General features: G+C 27.8%; 2 protein-coding genes across 2 annotated transcripts; one reads left to right on the top strand and one right to left on the bottom strand.

Moving 5' to 3' along the window:
* Positions 1-30: 30 nt before the first annotated feature.
* Positions 31-4496, bottom strand: LOC123267568. The gene is made up of 7 exons (XM_044732272.1): positions 4188-4496; positions 3939-4115; positions 1617-2046; positions 1347-1540; positions 550-879; positions 261-386; positions 31-175 (listed from the first exon to the last, which is right to left on the bottom strand). Exons 1-7 carry the CDS (start codon positions 4386-4388, stop codon positions 101-103), a joined length of 1533 nt encoding a protein of 510 aa, XP_044588207.1. The 5' UTR covers positions 4389-4496; the 3' UTR covers positions 31-100.
* A 5500-nt stretch (positions 4497-9996) lies between these two features.
* LOC123267570 (putative serine protease K12H4.7) lies at positions 9997-18204 on the top strand. The gene is made up of 4 exons (XM_044732274.1): positions 9997-10333; positions 10408-10589; positions 15766-16757; positions 17858-18204. The coding sequence occupies exons 1-4, from the start codon at positions 10139-10141 to the stop codon at positions 17962-17964; spliced, it is 1476 nt and encodes a 491-aa protein (XP_044588209.1). The 5' UTR covers positions 9997-10138; the 3' UTR covers positions 17965-18204.
* The last annotated feature ends 814 nt before the right edge of the window (positions 18205-19018 follow it).

Raw genomic sequence — 19018 nt, 5'->3', positions numbered from 1 at the left:
TTTTTTTTTACTAATAAATATTTTATTTGCTTTATATACTATCAAATATTAACAGTCTTTTGTATAAATAAAAAAACACCGATTTCTTCACTTATTAATATTAACTTTCAATAGCCGAGTAGTTAGACGTATCTTCGATGTTTATCGAACAAGGAATGTACTCCCCATCATTATCCTGAAATAAAAATTCAAGGATTAGTTTAAAAAATTATTGAAATAATATTTGTAGTAGAAAAAAAAAATATTATGAAAATTCATACCGTGCTGACAATAATTTGTTGACTATCATCGAGATTAAGGCCTTCAACTTCTTCCTTAGTTAGAATTATAATAGACTCTTCGACGTTATTTTCATCGATGTATGTCATTGGAATATCTGAAGAGTCCTGATGAATATTTAAATAATTTTTAATAATTAATTAATTTAATAATTTAATAATTAAATATTTAAATAATTTTTAATTAAATATTTAAATGACTTTTAATAATTAAATAATTAGATCATTTTTAATAAAAAATTATCTAATTAGTAAAAAATTAAATTCTTACATTACACATCGTAAGTTCAGAATCTTTCAGACTCTCAACTTTAACATCTGCCTGTTGAATAGAACGTACTCTTCTTTTAGTGACAAAGTTTTTGTCCATTTTTCTCTGTTCTTGCTGAAGCCGTCGCCAAATTGTGGTTTTTGGAATATGATAAGCCACTGAAGCAGCTGCTTGAGACATTTTTCCTTGCAAGCAAGCGGTGACCGCTTCTTCAAGGCGCATTTTTTTTATATGCTCGTCTTCCGTTTTACGTTTTTTCCAAAATGATTCCGGTAATTTTCCTTGGTCCACTAATTTTGTCTTATCACGAAACAATGTTGTTTTTGGAATCTGAAAAAATTCTCGTAAATTAATAATGAAAATAATGAAAACTTAGCAACTTCCTCCCATTACTAATATCTACACTATTACAAACTCATTACTTCTCTCTTGTACATAAATCTATTTAAATTTCACTGTATAAAGCCGATTGGCGTTAAATCAATAAATCAATAAATCAATAAATAAAGAAATAAAATTAAGTTAATCGACATCTAAAAATTTTTTAATTGAAAAAATTATAATAAAAAAATTTTTCATTTGTAAAAAACTTGAAAAAAGCTATAAGTGCAATCTTCAAAATGTCATTAAAATTAATAGTCACTATACTATTTTTTAATTTTATTTAACAAATAAATTTATTTCGAAAATTATTTTTAAAAAATAGCATTTTTAATTCTTTTTAAATGTCATTTTTCTTTGCCATAATTTATTTGTTACAAATTAATTTTCATAATATATTTTATAAAAATAATGACCTGAAACTCCAAAGAAACTTTGGTAAGATTTTCCCCTCTAGCCAAAGCTTTAACAGCAGCTTCTCTTTTGCGAGCATCGTAAGCCCGTTTGCAATCAGGCCTCATCGAGCGATAATTTTCTTTTTGGATCCGCCTCCACAAGACAGTTTTAGGTATTTTGTACCTATCAGATGCACTTTGAAAACTGGCTCCATCTTAAACAATAAAACAAAATTCAAAATAAATAACTGAGCAACAAATAATATATTTATATTAATCTAAATAACTTACTCATGACAGCATTGATGGCCGCCTTAAGTCGGTCTGCAGGATAATCGTGTCTGGAGGTGTTCAGTTGCATTCCTATAGCTTTGCACCTCATGTAGAGTGTCGACCTGGCCACATTATTTTTTGTAGAAGCCTCAACTAAAGACAACCCCTGGCTCAAGTCATTCAATGCAGCTTCCATATTCGCAGGGTTGTAATCTCTTTTGGGGTTCTCACGTTTCCGTTTTGTCTTTTTACCTTTTTCCTTTCCTGGTTTAACTTCTTGTTCCTTAACAGTACTTATGTCTACTTCTTCAGTATATGTAACATCTTCAGCCTCATAATTTTCATTTTCAATTTCCCAAGTATTTTCCACGACTTCATTAGACGCATCCAAAGAATCTATTAATTGATATTCATCTTCATTTGTAAAATCAGAGTCTGCTGTCTGAAACTGATTAAAAAAATCAATTTTTAGAAGCATTTTTAGTAGATTTTATAAAAATCTAACTATTGCAGCCGTCCTCATGGCGCAACTTTTGAAAAATTTAGCCATTTTCTGACTTAGTTTGTCGAGCTGAGTCAGAAAATATATATAGTTCAAAAGTTTATATATATATATATATTTATACGATATAACGCGGCTTGTCAGCACGATAGCGTTTTCAATTTATGACCGATTCTTCTCAAACTCAGCATGCTTTATCTATCGATCAAGACCAAGGTTAAGTTCGAAGATGAGCTTAATCGGGCGAGTAATTTGGAAATGACAGGATTTTGAAATTTTGAAAATCGTAAAAATTGATGTTTTTACTACTTCAACTTGGTATAATTACTGAACTAGACAAAATATTGAAATTCGGTAAAATGCATCGTAAAGCTCTTTTAATAAGCTTTAATTTTCACTACTTAGAAGTGGTAGTAGCCTCAATATTACTCCTTTTAGAGTTCGTTTAATGAAACAGTTTTACTGTTGCAGCCGTTTTAGAATTATTGTCTACATCATAGCTTAATCATGATGTAAATTCAATAATTACGATATTGATCAGTCTTTTGTGTAATGTTTTCGGGTAGGTTGTCAGTAAATATGTCACAAATTAGTTCTAACCATTGTTTTCTTCAACTAAAATTTTATCCGGTTGCAAAATTCTGATTAACTTGAAAACTGTTGTTTCTCAGCAGTTACTTAAAATTTGGACATTTATAATTCAAATCTTATAATCTGTGCAATTCTTTGGTAAATATTTGAGAAACTTTTTCTTCACAAGATAATTTTTTTTCCAAAATTTGTTGTAAATAGTTTTAAATTTATTATTGAATTTTGTTTTTAATTCATGAATTAAGTTATACATTATCAGTGTTATTATATTATTTTATTAAAAATCAATTTTTTTTATTTGAAAAATCTACTTCCAATTTCGGCTGCCGAATGGCCTTTTTTAAATTATAATTGACTTGTTATAAAAATTTAAAAAAATTGATAGTTAACTTCAGTATAATGAAAATTAAGTTAACAGACATTTAAAAATTTTTGGAATTTTTTTAATTGAAAAAATTATTATAAAACAAAAATTTTAAAAACTATAAGTGCAATTTTTTAAAAAATATTTTTTAGTTCTAATTTAATAAATGAAAAAGAAAAAAAAAATCAAAAATGTCGGCTAACTTTCTGGTAATTATTTACGAGTAGGGTCAACCCAATTTTGGACCATAACTAGTCGGAAAATTAATATTTAAAAAAATTTTTTTTTTATTCTGCTTGATTTTACGGTGCATTTATGATAAAAAATGTCGTGAAAAAAAAAAAAAAAGATTTCGATGGCTTTTTGCCTTCAAAAGTTGGAAAAAATTTTAGCTCTTATGTTTTTGGATAAAATTTCTATTTTATCTTTTTTTTGAAAAGTACATAAAAAAACGAACAATTAAAAAAAAAAAAAGATGAATATCACAATTTTCTAAAAAATTTATAAATTTTTTTTGAAAGATTGTAAAATTTGTTAAAATTGCGATAATCAACTTTTTTTTTTTTAATTGTTCTTTTTTTTTATATTTAAAAAAAAAAAATATATCAATAAAATCAAATAGAAATTTCGTTCAAAAAAATGAAAGTTAAAATGGTTTACTCCACTTGTAAATATTTACCAGCTTTCTGATAATTTTTATAACAAATAAATTAAAGTAAGAAAAATTTATTGGAAAAATTCAATATTTGGAAGCTGAAAAAAAAAATATAAATTCAATTAAAAAAAAAAAAAATTTCTAGACTTAGTTTATTATTAAAAAAAAAAAAAATTGTCAAGTATCTGGTAATTTTAGTGTCACAACAATTGATAAAAAAATAATTACCTCCATCAGTGCAGATATTTTTAAAAACCTAGCAGCTTCAAATAAATTTCTGGTCCCTGCCGGAGGAACTTTTACATTCCCGGTATAACAAAATTCAATTATTGCTTTCATAGTTTCGGCTGATACGTCATTAATTATGAGAGTCGGATTGTCTTCAGAAGCTTCTTCCAACACATCCTGCAAGTAATAATAAAAATTAATTTGTATACTCAAGAGTACTTGCCATGATGAAGAATGTTTATTATTTACTCTTAATAAATCGCTGCAAGCACCGAGGATGAGACGGTGAGCTTGAATCCGTTCACCATCAACACAGAGCGTCACGTCAACAAGTGATTCATTATTGAATAATTGGTACATAAATCTTGGTATATCATCTTTGTAAGTGATCCACGTGAAAACATTGTATTCTCCGACATTGTTATCGGTCTGATCAACAATCTCAGTCATTTCGTTTCAATTCCGTTTCCTATTTTTGTTGTTGTTATTCCTTAGATATATGATGCTAACCTAACAATTTTACTCTTGGTGGGCTCTTGTGCGATCTCTGGTTCAACTTGGATGTTAAGTTAACAAATTGTAGGCATTAATGATTACATCCTTACCTACAGACCAATTGATAAAAAATTTTAAAAATTTCACTTTATGAAAAATTGATGTACATAGTCTAAATAAAAGTTTGGAAAATCCAAAAGTGCACGCCTCATAATCTCATTTTTCACAATAAAATTGATTAAGGAAGTCCTTTCGCTCCAGTTGAGTCATAACAACTGTAGTAGTAAATTTTCAATAAATTAAAATACAAAACCCATAAAAATTTAAAGTTTTTTACAAGTGAAATTTTTTTTTCTTTTTGTAATAATTTTTTTAATAAAAAAAAAATTCTAAAAATTTTTAAATGTCGGCTAACTTAATCTTCATCTGAAGTTAGCTGACGTTTTTAATTTTTTGAAATCTTTTCATTTATTAAATTATAACTAAAAAATATTTTTTAAAAAATGCACTTATAAATCGGCGTATTTACAGTTTACAGGTGTGCCATATAAAAGTAAACCAAGAGTATAACTATGCCAATTTTAACTGTGCCATATCATTTATATCATATGAAATCTCTACCATAATGAAACTGAACCGAAATAAATCTTTATCATATGAAAAGCCTACCAATAAAAATTTGTAACAAAAAATTAGCCTACCATTAAGAAACTGTACCAATAAAATTTTCCGTCAAATTAAATAAATCATAACTTGGTTGTTTTTATAATTTTTTTTATCAATTAATTAATTCATTTCCTCTTTATTGTAAATTTAGTTTTGTTTATTTATCTTTTTCAAACAATTTTACCTTTAAAACTTATTATTAATAATTAATTTCGATATTATTCATTAAAAATAAACGAGATTGTAAAAGCAAAGTTTGTAAATTGTCAGATAATTCTTAAGGAAGTCCTTTCGCTCCAGTTGAGTCACAACAACTGTAGTAGTAAATTTTCAATAAATTAAAATACAAAACCCATAAAAATTCCTAAAATTGAAAAATAAATAGTATATGAGGCATTAATCGTTGAAATTTTGAAAATTAAAAAAAAAATAGCTAAATACAAAAATTAATTTGACTGTTGTAAATCAGCTGTTAGTAACCTGTCCGTGATTTGGCAACGCTTTATTTCGGTTGTTTACATTTTTATTTGCACAATATAACCTTAACCGTGTTTAACTTTTTGCAGTCAGTGTAAATAAATAAATTAATTAAAAATGTTTAGTCACAAAACCATAACATTCTAATGTCTCATGGCAGGAATGCTAGTATTTTTTAATTATTGTTTTATTTTTCAATTATGAATTATGAAAATTTGTTAACAATAAATTAACTAATAAGTATGCATGAAAAACATAAGCGCGTTAAAGTTTAGTTTGAATTTATTGAATGGTCTGAAGCTCGCGCGCTACGCAACGTTGCCAAATCTTTTGACTCCATTTTGTTGTAGGTAACTTGAGAATTTTTTGTGATTTTTAAATATTAATTTCTCAATAAATATCTCGGTAACTGATATATTTTATTGCAAAAAAAGAAACCTGAATATTTCGAAAATCTGATTTTTAGTTTTTTTTTAAAAAAACACTTGATCTAATCCATGACTGATAGTATAATTCGAGAAATACTGCAAACGTCTGATTTTCTCGTAAGACTCTGAACAAATACTAACATTTAAAAATTTTATTTTTTCAAAAATTTGTCCGGTAAAGTATAATTTAAACCTCACTATAAGATAAATAAGGACCTTAACTATTAGAAAAAATTAAATTTACTCATAATCTAATATTTTTATTTTACATTGGCGGCGAAAGGACCTCCTTAAAATCCTAATATAAAATTGAGATGAATAAAATTGAGATGAAATGTATGTGGCATCAAACTATTCGTAACGTGATTGGTCGAATATATCATAAGCATGAAAATATATGCAAATGCTATAGTCAGGCGCGCGCTTGCGCGCGCAAATTCAAATTCTAGTCCCATAATAAAATTGAGATGAAATGTATGTGAAACCAATTTATTCGTAATGTGATTGGTTGAAAATATTTATTCTCATTCTGATTGGTTGAAAGTGAATATAATATACATAAACTACACATAAATATATCATGACCATAAATATGAGGCACGCGCTTGCGCGCGCAAATTTGAATTCTAGTAAAATATAAAAAGCAAAATAATAAAAAACAGAAAACTCTGCTGTGGTTTAGTGGCGCCATAATTCCTACTGAGTAAGGTCCCTCCTCCCCCCCTTTATCCTTTATTTCCCCAGTTCCCAAATTTGTCTTTAATGACAAATTTAGCTATAAATTATGGCCGAGTCCACACCCGGACACAACACCACACAACGGTTTGAAGCGTCATGGAGTATGACCATTAATGATGCTGAATTAATTGACAGTCAATATGTATATGAAGTGAAGGACCAAGTTGATGAAGAAGTTGTTTTTCCCCTCATGTTTGTACCCGTTTGGTACTTGTCAAGAAATTACGCTCCAAATGATAAATACAAGATCACCATCGAAGTGGAGAAGTCAACATAGATTCAAGAAGAAAAATGGTAAGATGTTTTTTATTGAAATTTTAGGCATTGCAGGCTGGGCCTGCAAAAAAAATAAGAAAAAAAAAAGGCCATTCCGCATCCGAAATGGAAGTAGATTTCGTATTGAAATATAAAAAATAAATAAAAACGAATTACATAATAAGATAAATGCTAAGGTATTCAACTCAAAAAAATTTTTCACTTTTTGTAAATGAGTCGTCTTTATCTTCCGATATTCTGACTACTGCGAACTCTATTGAGTTCTGATTGCATAAGCATGTTTGTTGTAGTCTTACTTACTTTTTAATCTTGTTTTATACTTGCTTAGTTTAAATAAGATATCTTAAGAATTGTAGACGCTATCGGTTAAATTAAATTAGTTGTAATTATAATAACAATAATATATTGATGAATGTATCCCTGATTAAAAAAAATTATTCAAAACAATTGCCAATTTTAATTCTCCATAAGAGGAGGGATTGAAAAGTATTAAAAATATTTATAAGTATTGAAAAAAATTCAAATTTCGTTATCTTTAAGTAAAAATTCTAATTTCGTAATCTTTAAGTGAAATTATCAATGTTATACAAGATAACCAGAATGTTATTTTAGAAATTTATGATAATATAATAAATAAATTTGAAATTCATTCGAAAAATGTTGATCAAAAAATCTGGCCTAGAAAAAAAAGGATAATTGAGAAAAGATTTCCAGACATTATTTTAAATAATTTTTTTCTTGATAACGTCAAAGATGATGGAAATTGTTTATTTCGATCATTTGCTGAAATTATTTTAAATGACGAAGAAAGATTTTATGAAATTAAAATTTTTGTCATTCATCAAGTAACAATGAATTTAAGTTTTTACGAAAAAATATGTACAGTAGGAGAGATTGAAGTGAGAACTGGTAATGAAGAAAATGATGTGTTGGAAAGTCCAAGTATAGATGATTTTTTAAGAATGGTTGCTGCTAATAAAATTTGGGGTAACGAAGGGACTTTTTGCTATATTTTGCTATATTTCGGGGAAATATAGCAAATATTTGCTATATTAAGGGGAAATTTTTCTATATTTCGACTCAGCTCGTCAAGCGAATTCAGAAAATGCATATGGTTCAAAAGTTTATATATGTATGTATTTATATATATATATATATATATATATATATATATATATATATATATATATATATATATGTGGGATATAACGCGGCTTGTCAGGACGATAGCGTCGCCAATTGATCGGTCAAGTAATTTAGAAATACGAGGATTTCAAAATTTTGAAATCCTGGTATTTCTAATAAATTTCACGACTACACATATGATATGGTACTAAAATTTAAGCTTATTTAAGGTAGTTGTAGCGTGATAGGCATTTCAACAGAAAATTATAAAATTTTTTTTATCGAAAGATAAATATATTAATAATTCACTACCAAAATTTCAGATCAATTGACCGCACCGTTTTTAAGTAATTAATTTTCGAAATTGCATCTTTTACACGTAGAGGTATAGAGAGATGGTAAAGTTAGTATGAAATCTTTGGCCTACTCGAGTGGTACGGATGATTTCATACTAACTTTACCATCTCTCTATACCTCTACGTGTAAAAGATGCAATTTCGAAAATTAATTACTCAAAAACGGTGCGGTCAATTGATCTGAAATTTTGGTAGTGAATTATTAATATATTTATCTTTCAATAAAAAAAATTTCATAATTTTCTGTTGAAATGCTTATCACGCAACAACTACCTTAAAGAGCTTTCAGATGCATTTTACAGAATTTCAATAAGTTATCCCATTCAAAAGTTATTCGAGTAAGAAAGTGAAGAAATATGAATTTTTATGATTTTCATTATGATATATATATATTAGGGTGGCGCAAAAAAACCGACTATTTTTTTTTTTTTAGTCTCGAGTGAAAAAATGTTAGTTTTTGATGTTTTAAGAGCTCTCTCCAGAGGACAGCTTAAAAAAAAATTTTTAAGATGTCGCTCCAAATTTTTTTTAATTTCAAAAATCGTCAAAATCGAATTTTTTTTTTTATTTTTCTCGTTACGGGATAATTTTATAGACTAAAAAAAAACAAGTTTCTGAAAATTTCAGTTCAAAATTTGAATTTTGAAAGGTCGCTCATAATTTTTTTCAATTTATTAGTGCATTTGTTTAGATTTTTCGAGCGACCTTTTACTATTCAAATTAAAATTCCATGCATTTTTTTTTTTTATTTAGTACAATAATCGATAAAAATACATCACGAGATGAACTAAAAATCAAGCACAACATAGAAAATATAATTTTTTTTAATTTAATAATTTTATTTAATCAACTGCCAGGCGTGGGTTCGAATCCCAAGCTGGTCTTAGAAACCAGCTTGGTTGAAATTTGACCTTGCCGCGTAGGTTAAGATTTTTCAAACCAAAAGACCCCAACGTACCACTCCCAACACTTAAAGTCGGTGATATGACTAATTAAAGAAAAAAAAATTATGAGCGACCTTTCAATATTTAAATTTTGAACTGAAACTTTCAGAAACTTATTTTTTTTTTTAGTCTATAAAATTATACCGTAACGAGAAAAAAAATTAAAAAAAAAAAAATTCGATTTTTGACGATTTTTGAAATTTTAAAAAATTTGGAGTGACCTCTTAAAAATTTTTTTTTAAGCTGTCCTTTGGTGAGGGCTCTTAAAACATCAAATACTAACATTTTTTCACTCGAGACTCAAAAAATAAAAATAGTCGGTTTTTTTGCGCCACCCTAATATATATATATATATATATATATATATATATATATATATATATATATATATATATATATATATATATATATATATTTATATATATTTATATATTTACAAAAACTGTAAATTAAAATTTACTTACCGTTTGTTAATAGTTCATCTAATTCTAAAAACAACCACTAGATGTCTTCAGACTCTCAAATTTCTTCAAACCAAGCTAATTTTTACATTGTAAAAAGTTATTGCTCTTTTAGATAACTTTATAAATCTTTATAACTTTATAAATAGACATCGATATAAAAAACAAACAGATAAGCCGGTGCTAAGCCTATATATAAGTATCTCCAGCTTTTATTACAACGCAGAAGTTGAGATGAAGTACCTGCTAGTTCTCTGCTTGCTGATTTTCGCTGATGGATCATCAGCTTGGCGGCGATTCTTTCGTGGCAGAAGCAAGGATGGTCTAGGTACTCCGAATTTATCGAGGAACCACACGCTGGCCGATGACTTGTGGTTCCAGCAGGAGCTTGATCACTTTGATCCCACCAATACTCAGACATGGCACCAGGTATGATATAATTTTTTTTTTTTTTTAATTATTATAAAATAAATAAATAAATTTCTTTATATATTTATTTATAGAGATACTTTATGAATAAACAATTTTTCAAACCTGGCGGACCGGTGTTCATCATGATTGGCGGTGAAGGAGAAGCCAGTGCTAAATGGATGGCCGAAGGACAATGGATTGAGTATGCTAAACAATTTCGGGCTTTGTGCTTTCAATTAGAGCACCGATTTTACGGCAAAAGTCATCCAACTCAGTATGTATTTTTAAAAATCAGTATTTTTTTAATTATGACATTAAAGTTTGCAGTTATAAAAAAATTAGCAGACCCTTAATCATTATTTCATTTAATTTAATTTATTTATTTATTATTTTATTTAAATAAACAAACCCAACAGCCTAGGCCATTAACAGGGTTAATAGTAATACAATAGTTAGTACATAAAAACAACTTTTTTGAAGTATAACAAGATTATAGCTAGCATAGTGATTCCATATATAATTTACTGAATGAAAAAAAACTAATAATGAGTTAGCTATTGTAACTCATGCAAAATAATAGCAAATAACAAAAATAAAAAGAAAAAGAGAAATAAAAAACAAAATAAGTTACTTAAAAAAAATATTTTTAAAAAATTACTATGAACTATTTTTTTTTTTTCTTCAATTTTTACATCTGGAATTTTTTATATCATAATTTATTTGCTAAAAAAATCATTGAAATCTTCAAATTAATTTTAATTTAAATAATAATAAAGTTAGCCGACATTTTTTATTTTTTTATTTTATTTAATTTATTTATTTATTTACCAGGACATACAAAGATATATACATACATAAATAATACATTTAATATATAATACGCAGTGCATGTACCTATAGAGGTGTGAAACAACACCTGTACATAGGCCTGGTTAATGACTAATCCTAAGAAAAGAACATAACTTATATTAGCATCTCTCGACGTATAAATAGAGTAATATAGGATCACGTCGTATAAAAGGATCTTTACTATTGAAAATTATATAAAATACGTAACTATTAATGATAAAAATACAATAGTCTAAATTTGTAAAGTGGTTGTCAACCAGTATTTCAATTTCTTTCTTATTATTTTATTATTTAGTGTTATCGCTTTCAGATGAGCAGGTAACTTATTGAAATATTTAATCGCAACAATGGTGGAGTTTTTAAATGCTATTTCTTTGTTAACTTTAGGTATAATTAGACTTTTATATCTAGTAATTCCTTGATGACTCTCATATTTATTTTTACAGTTTACATAGTGATAACACAGAGCCTCATGAATATATAATTCACTTATCCGTAATATAGAATTATTATTAGAAAAAATATTTAGGAGTTTTTTTTTTTATTTTGACTAGAATGCTCTTAGTGGTTTTGTTGCATCCACCCCAGGCTATTATTCCATAGTTCACTATGCTTTCAAAGAGCGCATGGTAAATAATTTTCAATGACTTTTTACACATATATTTTTTTAACTTGTAGAAAATAAATAAATAGAATCTAACTTTTCTTATTAGGTTCCGTATATGTACATCCCATTTCATGTGACAATCAAAATATAGTCCTAAATATTTACAGCTATTGACCCTTTTGATTATCTTATTATATATTTTTAGCTGGAACACTTCAGGTACACTATCACTATAAGAACCAAAGGTGACATAGGTGGTTTTATATATATATATATTTAATGTTAAATAGTTTCTCTGTAGCCATATTCCTATCTTATCTAAGTAACTGGACATATTTTTTTGTACTTCTGACCAAGTTTTGCCAACACATTTGATCACCGTGTCGTCAGCAAACACCGCTAGACACTTATTTGGTAGGATTTTAAACATATCATTCACGTATAGTATAAATAAAAGAGGACCTAGCACGGTTCCTTGTGGAACACCTAACTTAACTATACTTTTTTTACTTATAATCGTATTAATTTTAACTACCTGGAGTCTATCCGATAGGTAATTTTTAATTAAATCATATGATATGCCCCTAATGCCGTACTTGTATAATTTATTTAGTAGAATATTATGATTTACCGTGTCAAATGCTTTGGCGAGGTCTAGAAAAGTAATAACTGTTGGGTTATTTGCATCTATATTGGTATAAATAAAATTAGCTATCGATTCCAAGGCATCTTTAGTTCCTTTTTTTTTTTTTTTTTTCATGAAACCATACTGATCACTGCTTATAATATTGCACTCTACGATGAACTTATACAAACGCGCATGTATTATCTTTTCGAAGATCTTAGCAATATTTGATATGAGTGAAATAGGGCGGTAATTCGTCATTAGATATTTATTCCCTGATTTAAATATTGGTATAATTTCCGCACATTTGAGCGCCTCAGGCCACATACCACTCGTCATGGATTTATTAAAAATATACGTTAAAACATTACTTATATACGGAATTATAATTTTGAGAACTTTAGTGCTTATACCATCTACCCCACCAGCTTTATTTTTTAATTTACTAACAATTGTTTCGATTTCATATTGATCAGTAGGATTCAGGAAAATAGAAATTGGGTTTTGATTTATAGTCTCATCAGCTCCACCTACATTACCTGGAATTTTTGCCGCTAATTTAGGCCCAACGTTACTACAGTCGACGCTCTCTGTATTGGACCTCTCTGTATTTGACCGCTCTCTGTATTTGACCACATTCTTCTTCTGTACTTGACGATTTTACACAGCTCTTATGGACAAGGACGAGTCAAATACAGAGAATGGTCCTGTACGAGCGAGTCAAATACAGAGAGCGTTGACTGTAAAAAAGTCAACAAAAATATTTGCTAATTCATTTGTGTTTGATATTTTTACGTCATCTTTGATGACGTAATCTATTTGATTATCTCTATGAGATTCTTTACCTAACTTTTTGTTAATATATTGCCATAGGTCCTTGCTATTTTTTGATTTCTGTCTAGCTTCTTCTGTTTCATACTTTAGCTTAGTAATTTTAAGTACCTTATCTAGTTTTTTACAATAGTTTAAATATTTTAATTTTAAGGATACATTATTTTTGTCTTTTTTCCAGTCATTGTACATTTTTTCCTTAGTATAACACGATTTCATCAAGCCCGGTGTAATCCAGTCTTTTCTTCGTTTAAACTTTTGCTTTTTGTTCTTAACCCTAGACGCATTTAATATTGTTTGGATTTTATTAATGAGTTGGTCGGTGGCAACATTTAAATCCTCTATAGATAACAGGCTTGTCCAATCCGTTCTACTGCAAATATTAACTAGTTTATTGTAATTAATGAACGTGTCAATGTCTTTAGTTTGCTGCTGTTTATTGATTTTCATTGCAAGAATGATGGGATAGTGGTCTGTGAATACCTGCTTGAGGGTAAAGGATTCACACTTAATCTTTGTTTTCACAAACATGTTATCTATACAGGACCCACCGTTCTCACTCGGCCTAGTAATATTATTAAACATAGGTAAAAAATTCATATCTAACAAGTTGGTTAAAAATAACTCAGAAAACTCATCTACATCATTGATATCTATGACCAACGTATAGAACTCCAGCTGACATGACGCTTAAGTATATGCTTGTTGACATTTCCAGTATTAAGCTACGTTTTTTGTTACCACCAGTAAAATCAGCTACAATATTAAAATTTCCGTCGAACATTACACTATTTCTATTGCAAATGTCTTCAATTAATTCATCTTTATCCATATCATTATCAATGTCGAAAATTTTTATCTTAGATAAATTCATTTTGTCTTGATCAACTTCATAATTTTCACCAAGTTTTTCCAATAGTATAGATTTTGTTCTTGAAACATCTTCCTTATTTTTACACTTAACAATAACGGCACCTGTCTTGGTAGTCAATACATTTTTTATTTGAGCACTGGTATTTGCAGAGATATTCTTTTTAACAGTCTGTTCACATGACTTAGCTGATTCTCTGCTTATAGCTTTTATTACAATATTTGGAATGTTGTCCGCCAACTTTTCATTATTATTTATTTTCAGTGTGTCAGCATAAGACTTGGACTTAATTATCTCCGCTTTGTTGTATTCCAATAGTTCAGACAGTAACAGATTTTTACTTTTTAATTCCTGGTTTAGTTCCCGTAGCAGAGTTCAATTTCCATTTTAGCACTCACCAACTTATCGTCTTCATCATGAATTACCGTTTTATTCAATATATCATTTTGTTCTGACATGTTCAGCATTACACTACTACTCAGGCAGGTTTTTAGGTCTTCTTTCTCGTGTTGTTTGATTTGTCCTAGTCGTTTGCCCAGAAAATAACCCTTTTTATAACGATTAAACTCTCCTTCATGGTAAACACTTTCACACACAATACATATGACAATTTTTGACACTTTCATATTCGAGTGACACTTAAAAGTACTTTCACACATCAGCAATTTCCGTATCCGCTGCCATCTTCAATAAATTGACATGAAGACTTTTTGTTCACAGTAATTCACAGTATTATTTTTAATATTATTCAATAATATGTTATATTTCTTTTGATATTTCAATAAAACGTTGAAAAATTTTAGGGTGTTTATTGCCATATATTTTATTAGTTCAACAACTGCTCCCAGAGTGAGATAATAAGAACTAAAAAAATTTTTTTTTTAATTGCAATTACAGTTTTTCAAATTTTTCACAAATAAAATTAAAAAAAAAATTAGTTTTTTAATAATTTTTTTAATAAAAAAAATTCTAAAAATTTTTAAATGTCAGCTAACTTTATTGTCATTTAATTTAATTATAAAATAATTTACTGAAGAATATAATTATTAAATTTTAATATATATAACATTATAGTTAACAGTTGCTTGACCATTTTTTAATTTTATTTAACAAAAAAATTCCAAAAAATAATTTTTTTAATTTATTAAAATTTCTACGCGTCAATTTTTTTGCCATAATTTATTAATTAAAAAAATTCTTAAAAATTTTTAAATGTCGGCTAACTTTATTGTCATTTAATTTAATTATAAAATAATTTACTGAAGAATATAATTATTAAATTTCAGTATATTAGAGTTAACCGTCGCTTTATCATTTTTTAATTTTATTTAACAAAAAAAATTTCGAAAAATTGTTTGAAAAAACAAGATGACACTGGATATCATCCCAGATTATACTCAGTGATATCTGTAGTGAAAAAAAATTTTAGATAGTAGCTAAAAAAAAATCCAGATTATACTGCGTGATATCTGGATTATACTCATTGTAATCTAAATTATACTAGCTACTATCTAAAATTTTTTTTTCAGTATCATGTTCTTTCCGTGTAGTTTATTAATTAAAAAAATTCTTAAAATCATAAAATATCTGTTAAATTAATTTTAATTAAAAATTTTTGAAATTTTTAGTCCAAAAAATTAATAATAAATAAATTATAATTAATCCAGAGATTTGAGCATCAAGAACTTGGTCTACTTAACATCAGAGCAAGCATTAGCAGACTTGGCTTATTTCATAGAAGGAATGACCCACTTGCACCAGATACCAGCCGGTACTAAATTCATAGTCTTCGGAGGGTCATACCCTGGGTCATTAGCAGCTTGGATGCGAGTGAAGTACCCTCACCTGGTCCATGGAGCAGTTTCATCAAGCGGACCCTTATTAGCAAAAATTGACTTCCAAGAGTACTACGCAGTGGTGGAAGACTCGCTGAAAACTCACTGTCAAGTATGTGTGGATTCAATAGCCGCTGCAAATAAGCAGTTCCACGCGATGCTGCGTCACCGTATCGGCCAGCAAGATTTATCGAAGATCTTCAAGCTCTGCGACCCTCTGGACCCAGCTGCTACCAAGAAAAACGACATTGCGAACCTGTATGAAACAATTGCGAGTAACTTTGCGGAGGTAGTTCAGTACAATAAGGACAACCGTAACAGCTCCAAGACCGCAAACGTTACTATAGACACTATTTGCGACGTGTTGGTTGATGAAAAACAAGGAATTCCCATCGAGCGACTGGGAGCTGTTAATGATTTGCTCTTAAAAGCGAATAATGAGACTTGCCTGGACTACAAATACATGAAGATGATCGACGAGCTTAGAAATGTCTCCTGGAAGGCAGAATCTTCACAGGGAGGTCGCCAGTGGTTCTACCAAACTTGTACTGAGTTCGGATTTTTCCAGACTTCTACTGCAAGGCCTGAGCTGTTTAGTGAGATGTTCCCGGTTGACTTTTTTGTCCAGCAGTGCACTGATGTCTTTGGGCCTAGGTACAATATTCACTTGTTGGAGTCTTCTGTTGAACGCAGTAATCTTCTCTACGGAGGACTTCATATTGAAGTGTCTAACGTCGTTTATGTTCACGGGTCTATTGATCCTTGGCATGCGCTGGGAATTACTAACTCTTCTAATCCATTGACTCCTGCGATTTATATTAATGGTATGCTATTTTTATTATCTTGTTGTATGACAATAATTTATGAGTTTTTTTTATTAAATTTAGTATCATTGAAAAGGTCTAGATATAAGCTCATATTGATGTTACACTCTTCAAGAGCTTTCATTTGAGTACCCACATGCATTTTTGATATATTTTTCATATATACATACATATATATATATAATATATATAAAATATATGAAAAATTGATGTGGGTACTCAAATGAAAGGTCTCAATTAGTGTAGCATCGGAATGAGCTTATATCATTAAAAATGTCAGTAGTTGACAAGATACAGGATCATTTCTTAATTATTGATGTTTTTTAAGATATAAGCTCATATTGATGTTACACTCATCAAGAGCTTTCATTTGAGTACCCACATGCATTTTGATATATTTTTCATATATACATATATATATAAATATATAAAATATATGAAAAATTGATGTGGGTACTCAAATGAAAGGTCTTGATGAATGTAACATCAGGATGAGCTTATATCTTTAAAAATGTCAATAGTTCATAAGATACAAGGTCATTTCTTAATTATTGATGATTTTAAAGATATAAGTTCATCCCAATGTTTCACTCATCAAGAGTTTTAATTTGAGTACCCACATCAACTTTTCATATATTTATATATATTATATATATGTATATATGAAAAATATATGAAATATGCATGTGGGTACTCAAATGAAAGGTCTTGATGAGTGCAACATCGGGATGAGCTTATATCTTTAAAAATGTCAATAGTTCACGAGATACAAGGTCATTTCTTAATTATGGATCTAGAGAGAGAGCATTTTCAAATGCAGTCCAAATATTTATCATAATAAATTGACCATCGGAGAGAATCATATGAAACCTTGAAAAGGCACAAATTCTAGTCAAGGCCTTTGTAATGACACTTAATTTCACTTAAAAAAATCAATTTTATTTAAAAAGTGTCATTAATATAAAAAAATCAATAAGCTAAGATTTCCTTATTCATAATCTGTAAATCTCGACAGTCACATAGTGACTGCAGGCTGCTAGTATTATCTTATTATACAACAATTACATAAATAGTTATTAATTATCTAATAAACTTTCTAGGTACTGCCCATTGTGCTAATATGTATCCAGCATCACCTTCGGATCTTCCGGATTTAGTTAAAGCTAGACAAAAAGTTGGAGCTATTATTCGTGATTGGTTAAAGTAAAATAATTAAAAATTTATTAATTGTTAGTGAGTTTTAAAATATAAAGTTAATATCAAGAGTTTCAGTGATAATTAGAAGAATGCAATTATTTTCTTCTATAATTAAAAATTTTTATTTTTTTTTTAATTAAAGGTCTTGATAAATGTTGGAAGAGTAGTGAATAAAAAAAAAATATTTTTTTGTAATAATTATTAAATATATTAACTCTGACATAAAATACATCCAGGTTTAAAACTAAAATTTATATGTTAAAATAATTTTAAAAATTATACAGAAAACGAAAAAATACAAATATATATAAATTTATGTAAAAAATTGTCAGTCATAAAATAAAAAATTTAATTTTTGATCAAATGGACAGCATTAGCCTTTCCTTAAAATCCCGATAAAGGTGAGGCCAAGGTGTCCATTATGGCCGTAAAAAAATATCCAATTTAATTTTATAAAAATAAAATGATAGATATATTAAAAAAAATTTTTTTCTTTTTAAAGTAATAAATTTAACTTGGATAAAACTTATTAGTATTTGAATTACATAAATAGATTATTATTTTTTGGCATGTTTTCCATCAGGATAAAATATTCCTGAGCCGTAACACGAACTCAAAATTATTTACAGTAACGTTAATTATTTATCATTATCAGTAATAACTATTATTATCAATTGATGTTACTAAAAATATTAATTAATTAATTGATATTATGGTAATTATTTACAAATATAGTCAACCCCATTTTGGACTATAAGTAAAAAATAAACATTTTTTAATTTTTTTTTTTTCAGCTTGTTTTTACGGCGCAATTGTAATAAAAAATAAATAATAAAGATTTCGATAGCTTTTTATGAAAATTAATTTAGCAGATTTTTAATAATTTTAAGAATTTTGGCAAAAAATAAATTATTGCGAAAAATTGAAAAAAAAAAATTGCCATTTTTTAAAAATAATTTTTGGAACAAATTTTTTTGTTAAAAAAAATTAAAATATGTTCAAGAAACTGCTAAATTTAGTGTCGTGTTTTAATGAAAATTAATTTAGCAGATATTTAATAATTT

The sequence above is a fragment of the Cotesia glomerata genome, linkage group LG6 (assembly GCF_020080835.1).
Source record: "Cotesia glomerata isolate CgM1 linkage group LG6, MPM_Cglom_v2.3, whole genome shotgun sequence".
Classification (NCBI taxonomy): Eukaryota; Metazoa; Arthropoda; class Insecta; order Hymenoptera; family Braconidae; genus Cotesia; species Cotesia glomerata.
This window is presented reverse-complemented; position numbering and strand designations above follow the sequence as displayed.

Excerpts from the sequence above, each read along its gene's own strand:
- LOC123267568 (XM_044732272.1), bottom strand. The coding sequence starts at position 4,388 with ATGACTGAGATTGTTGATCAGACCGATAACAATGTCGGAGAATACAAT. Across the intron at positions 2,047-3,938 it reads AAATATCTGCACTGATGGAG|TTTCAGACAGCAGACTCTGA; the intron begins GTAATTATTTTT and ends TTTTTTAATCAG. Across the intron at positions 176-260 it reads AACAAATTATTGTCAGCACG|GATAATGATGGGGAGTACAT; the intron begins GTATGAATTTTC and ends TTTTTATTTCAG.
- LOC123267570 (XM_044732274.1), top strand. The coding sequence starts at position 10,139 with ATGAAGTACCTGCTAGTTCTCTGCTTGCTGATTTTCGCTGATGGATCA. Across the intron at positions 10,334-10,407 it reads ATACTCAGACATGGCACCAG|AGATACTTTATGAATAAACA; the intron begins GTATGATATAAT and ends ATTTATTTATAG. Across the intron at positions 10,590-15,765 it reads GGCAAAAGTCATCCAACTCA|AGATTTGAGCATCAAGAACT; the intron begins GTATGTATTTTT and ends TAATTAATCCAG.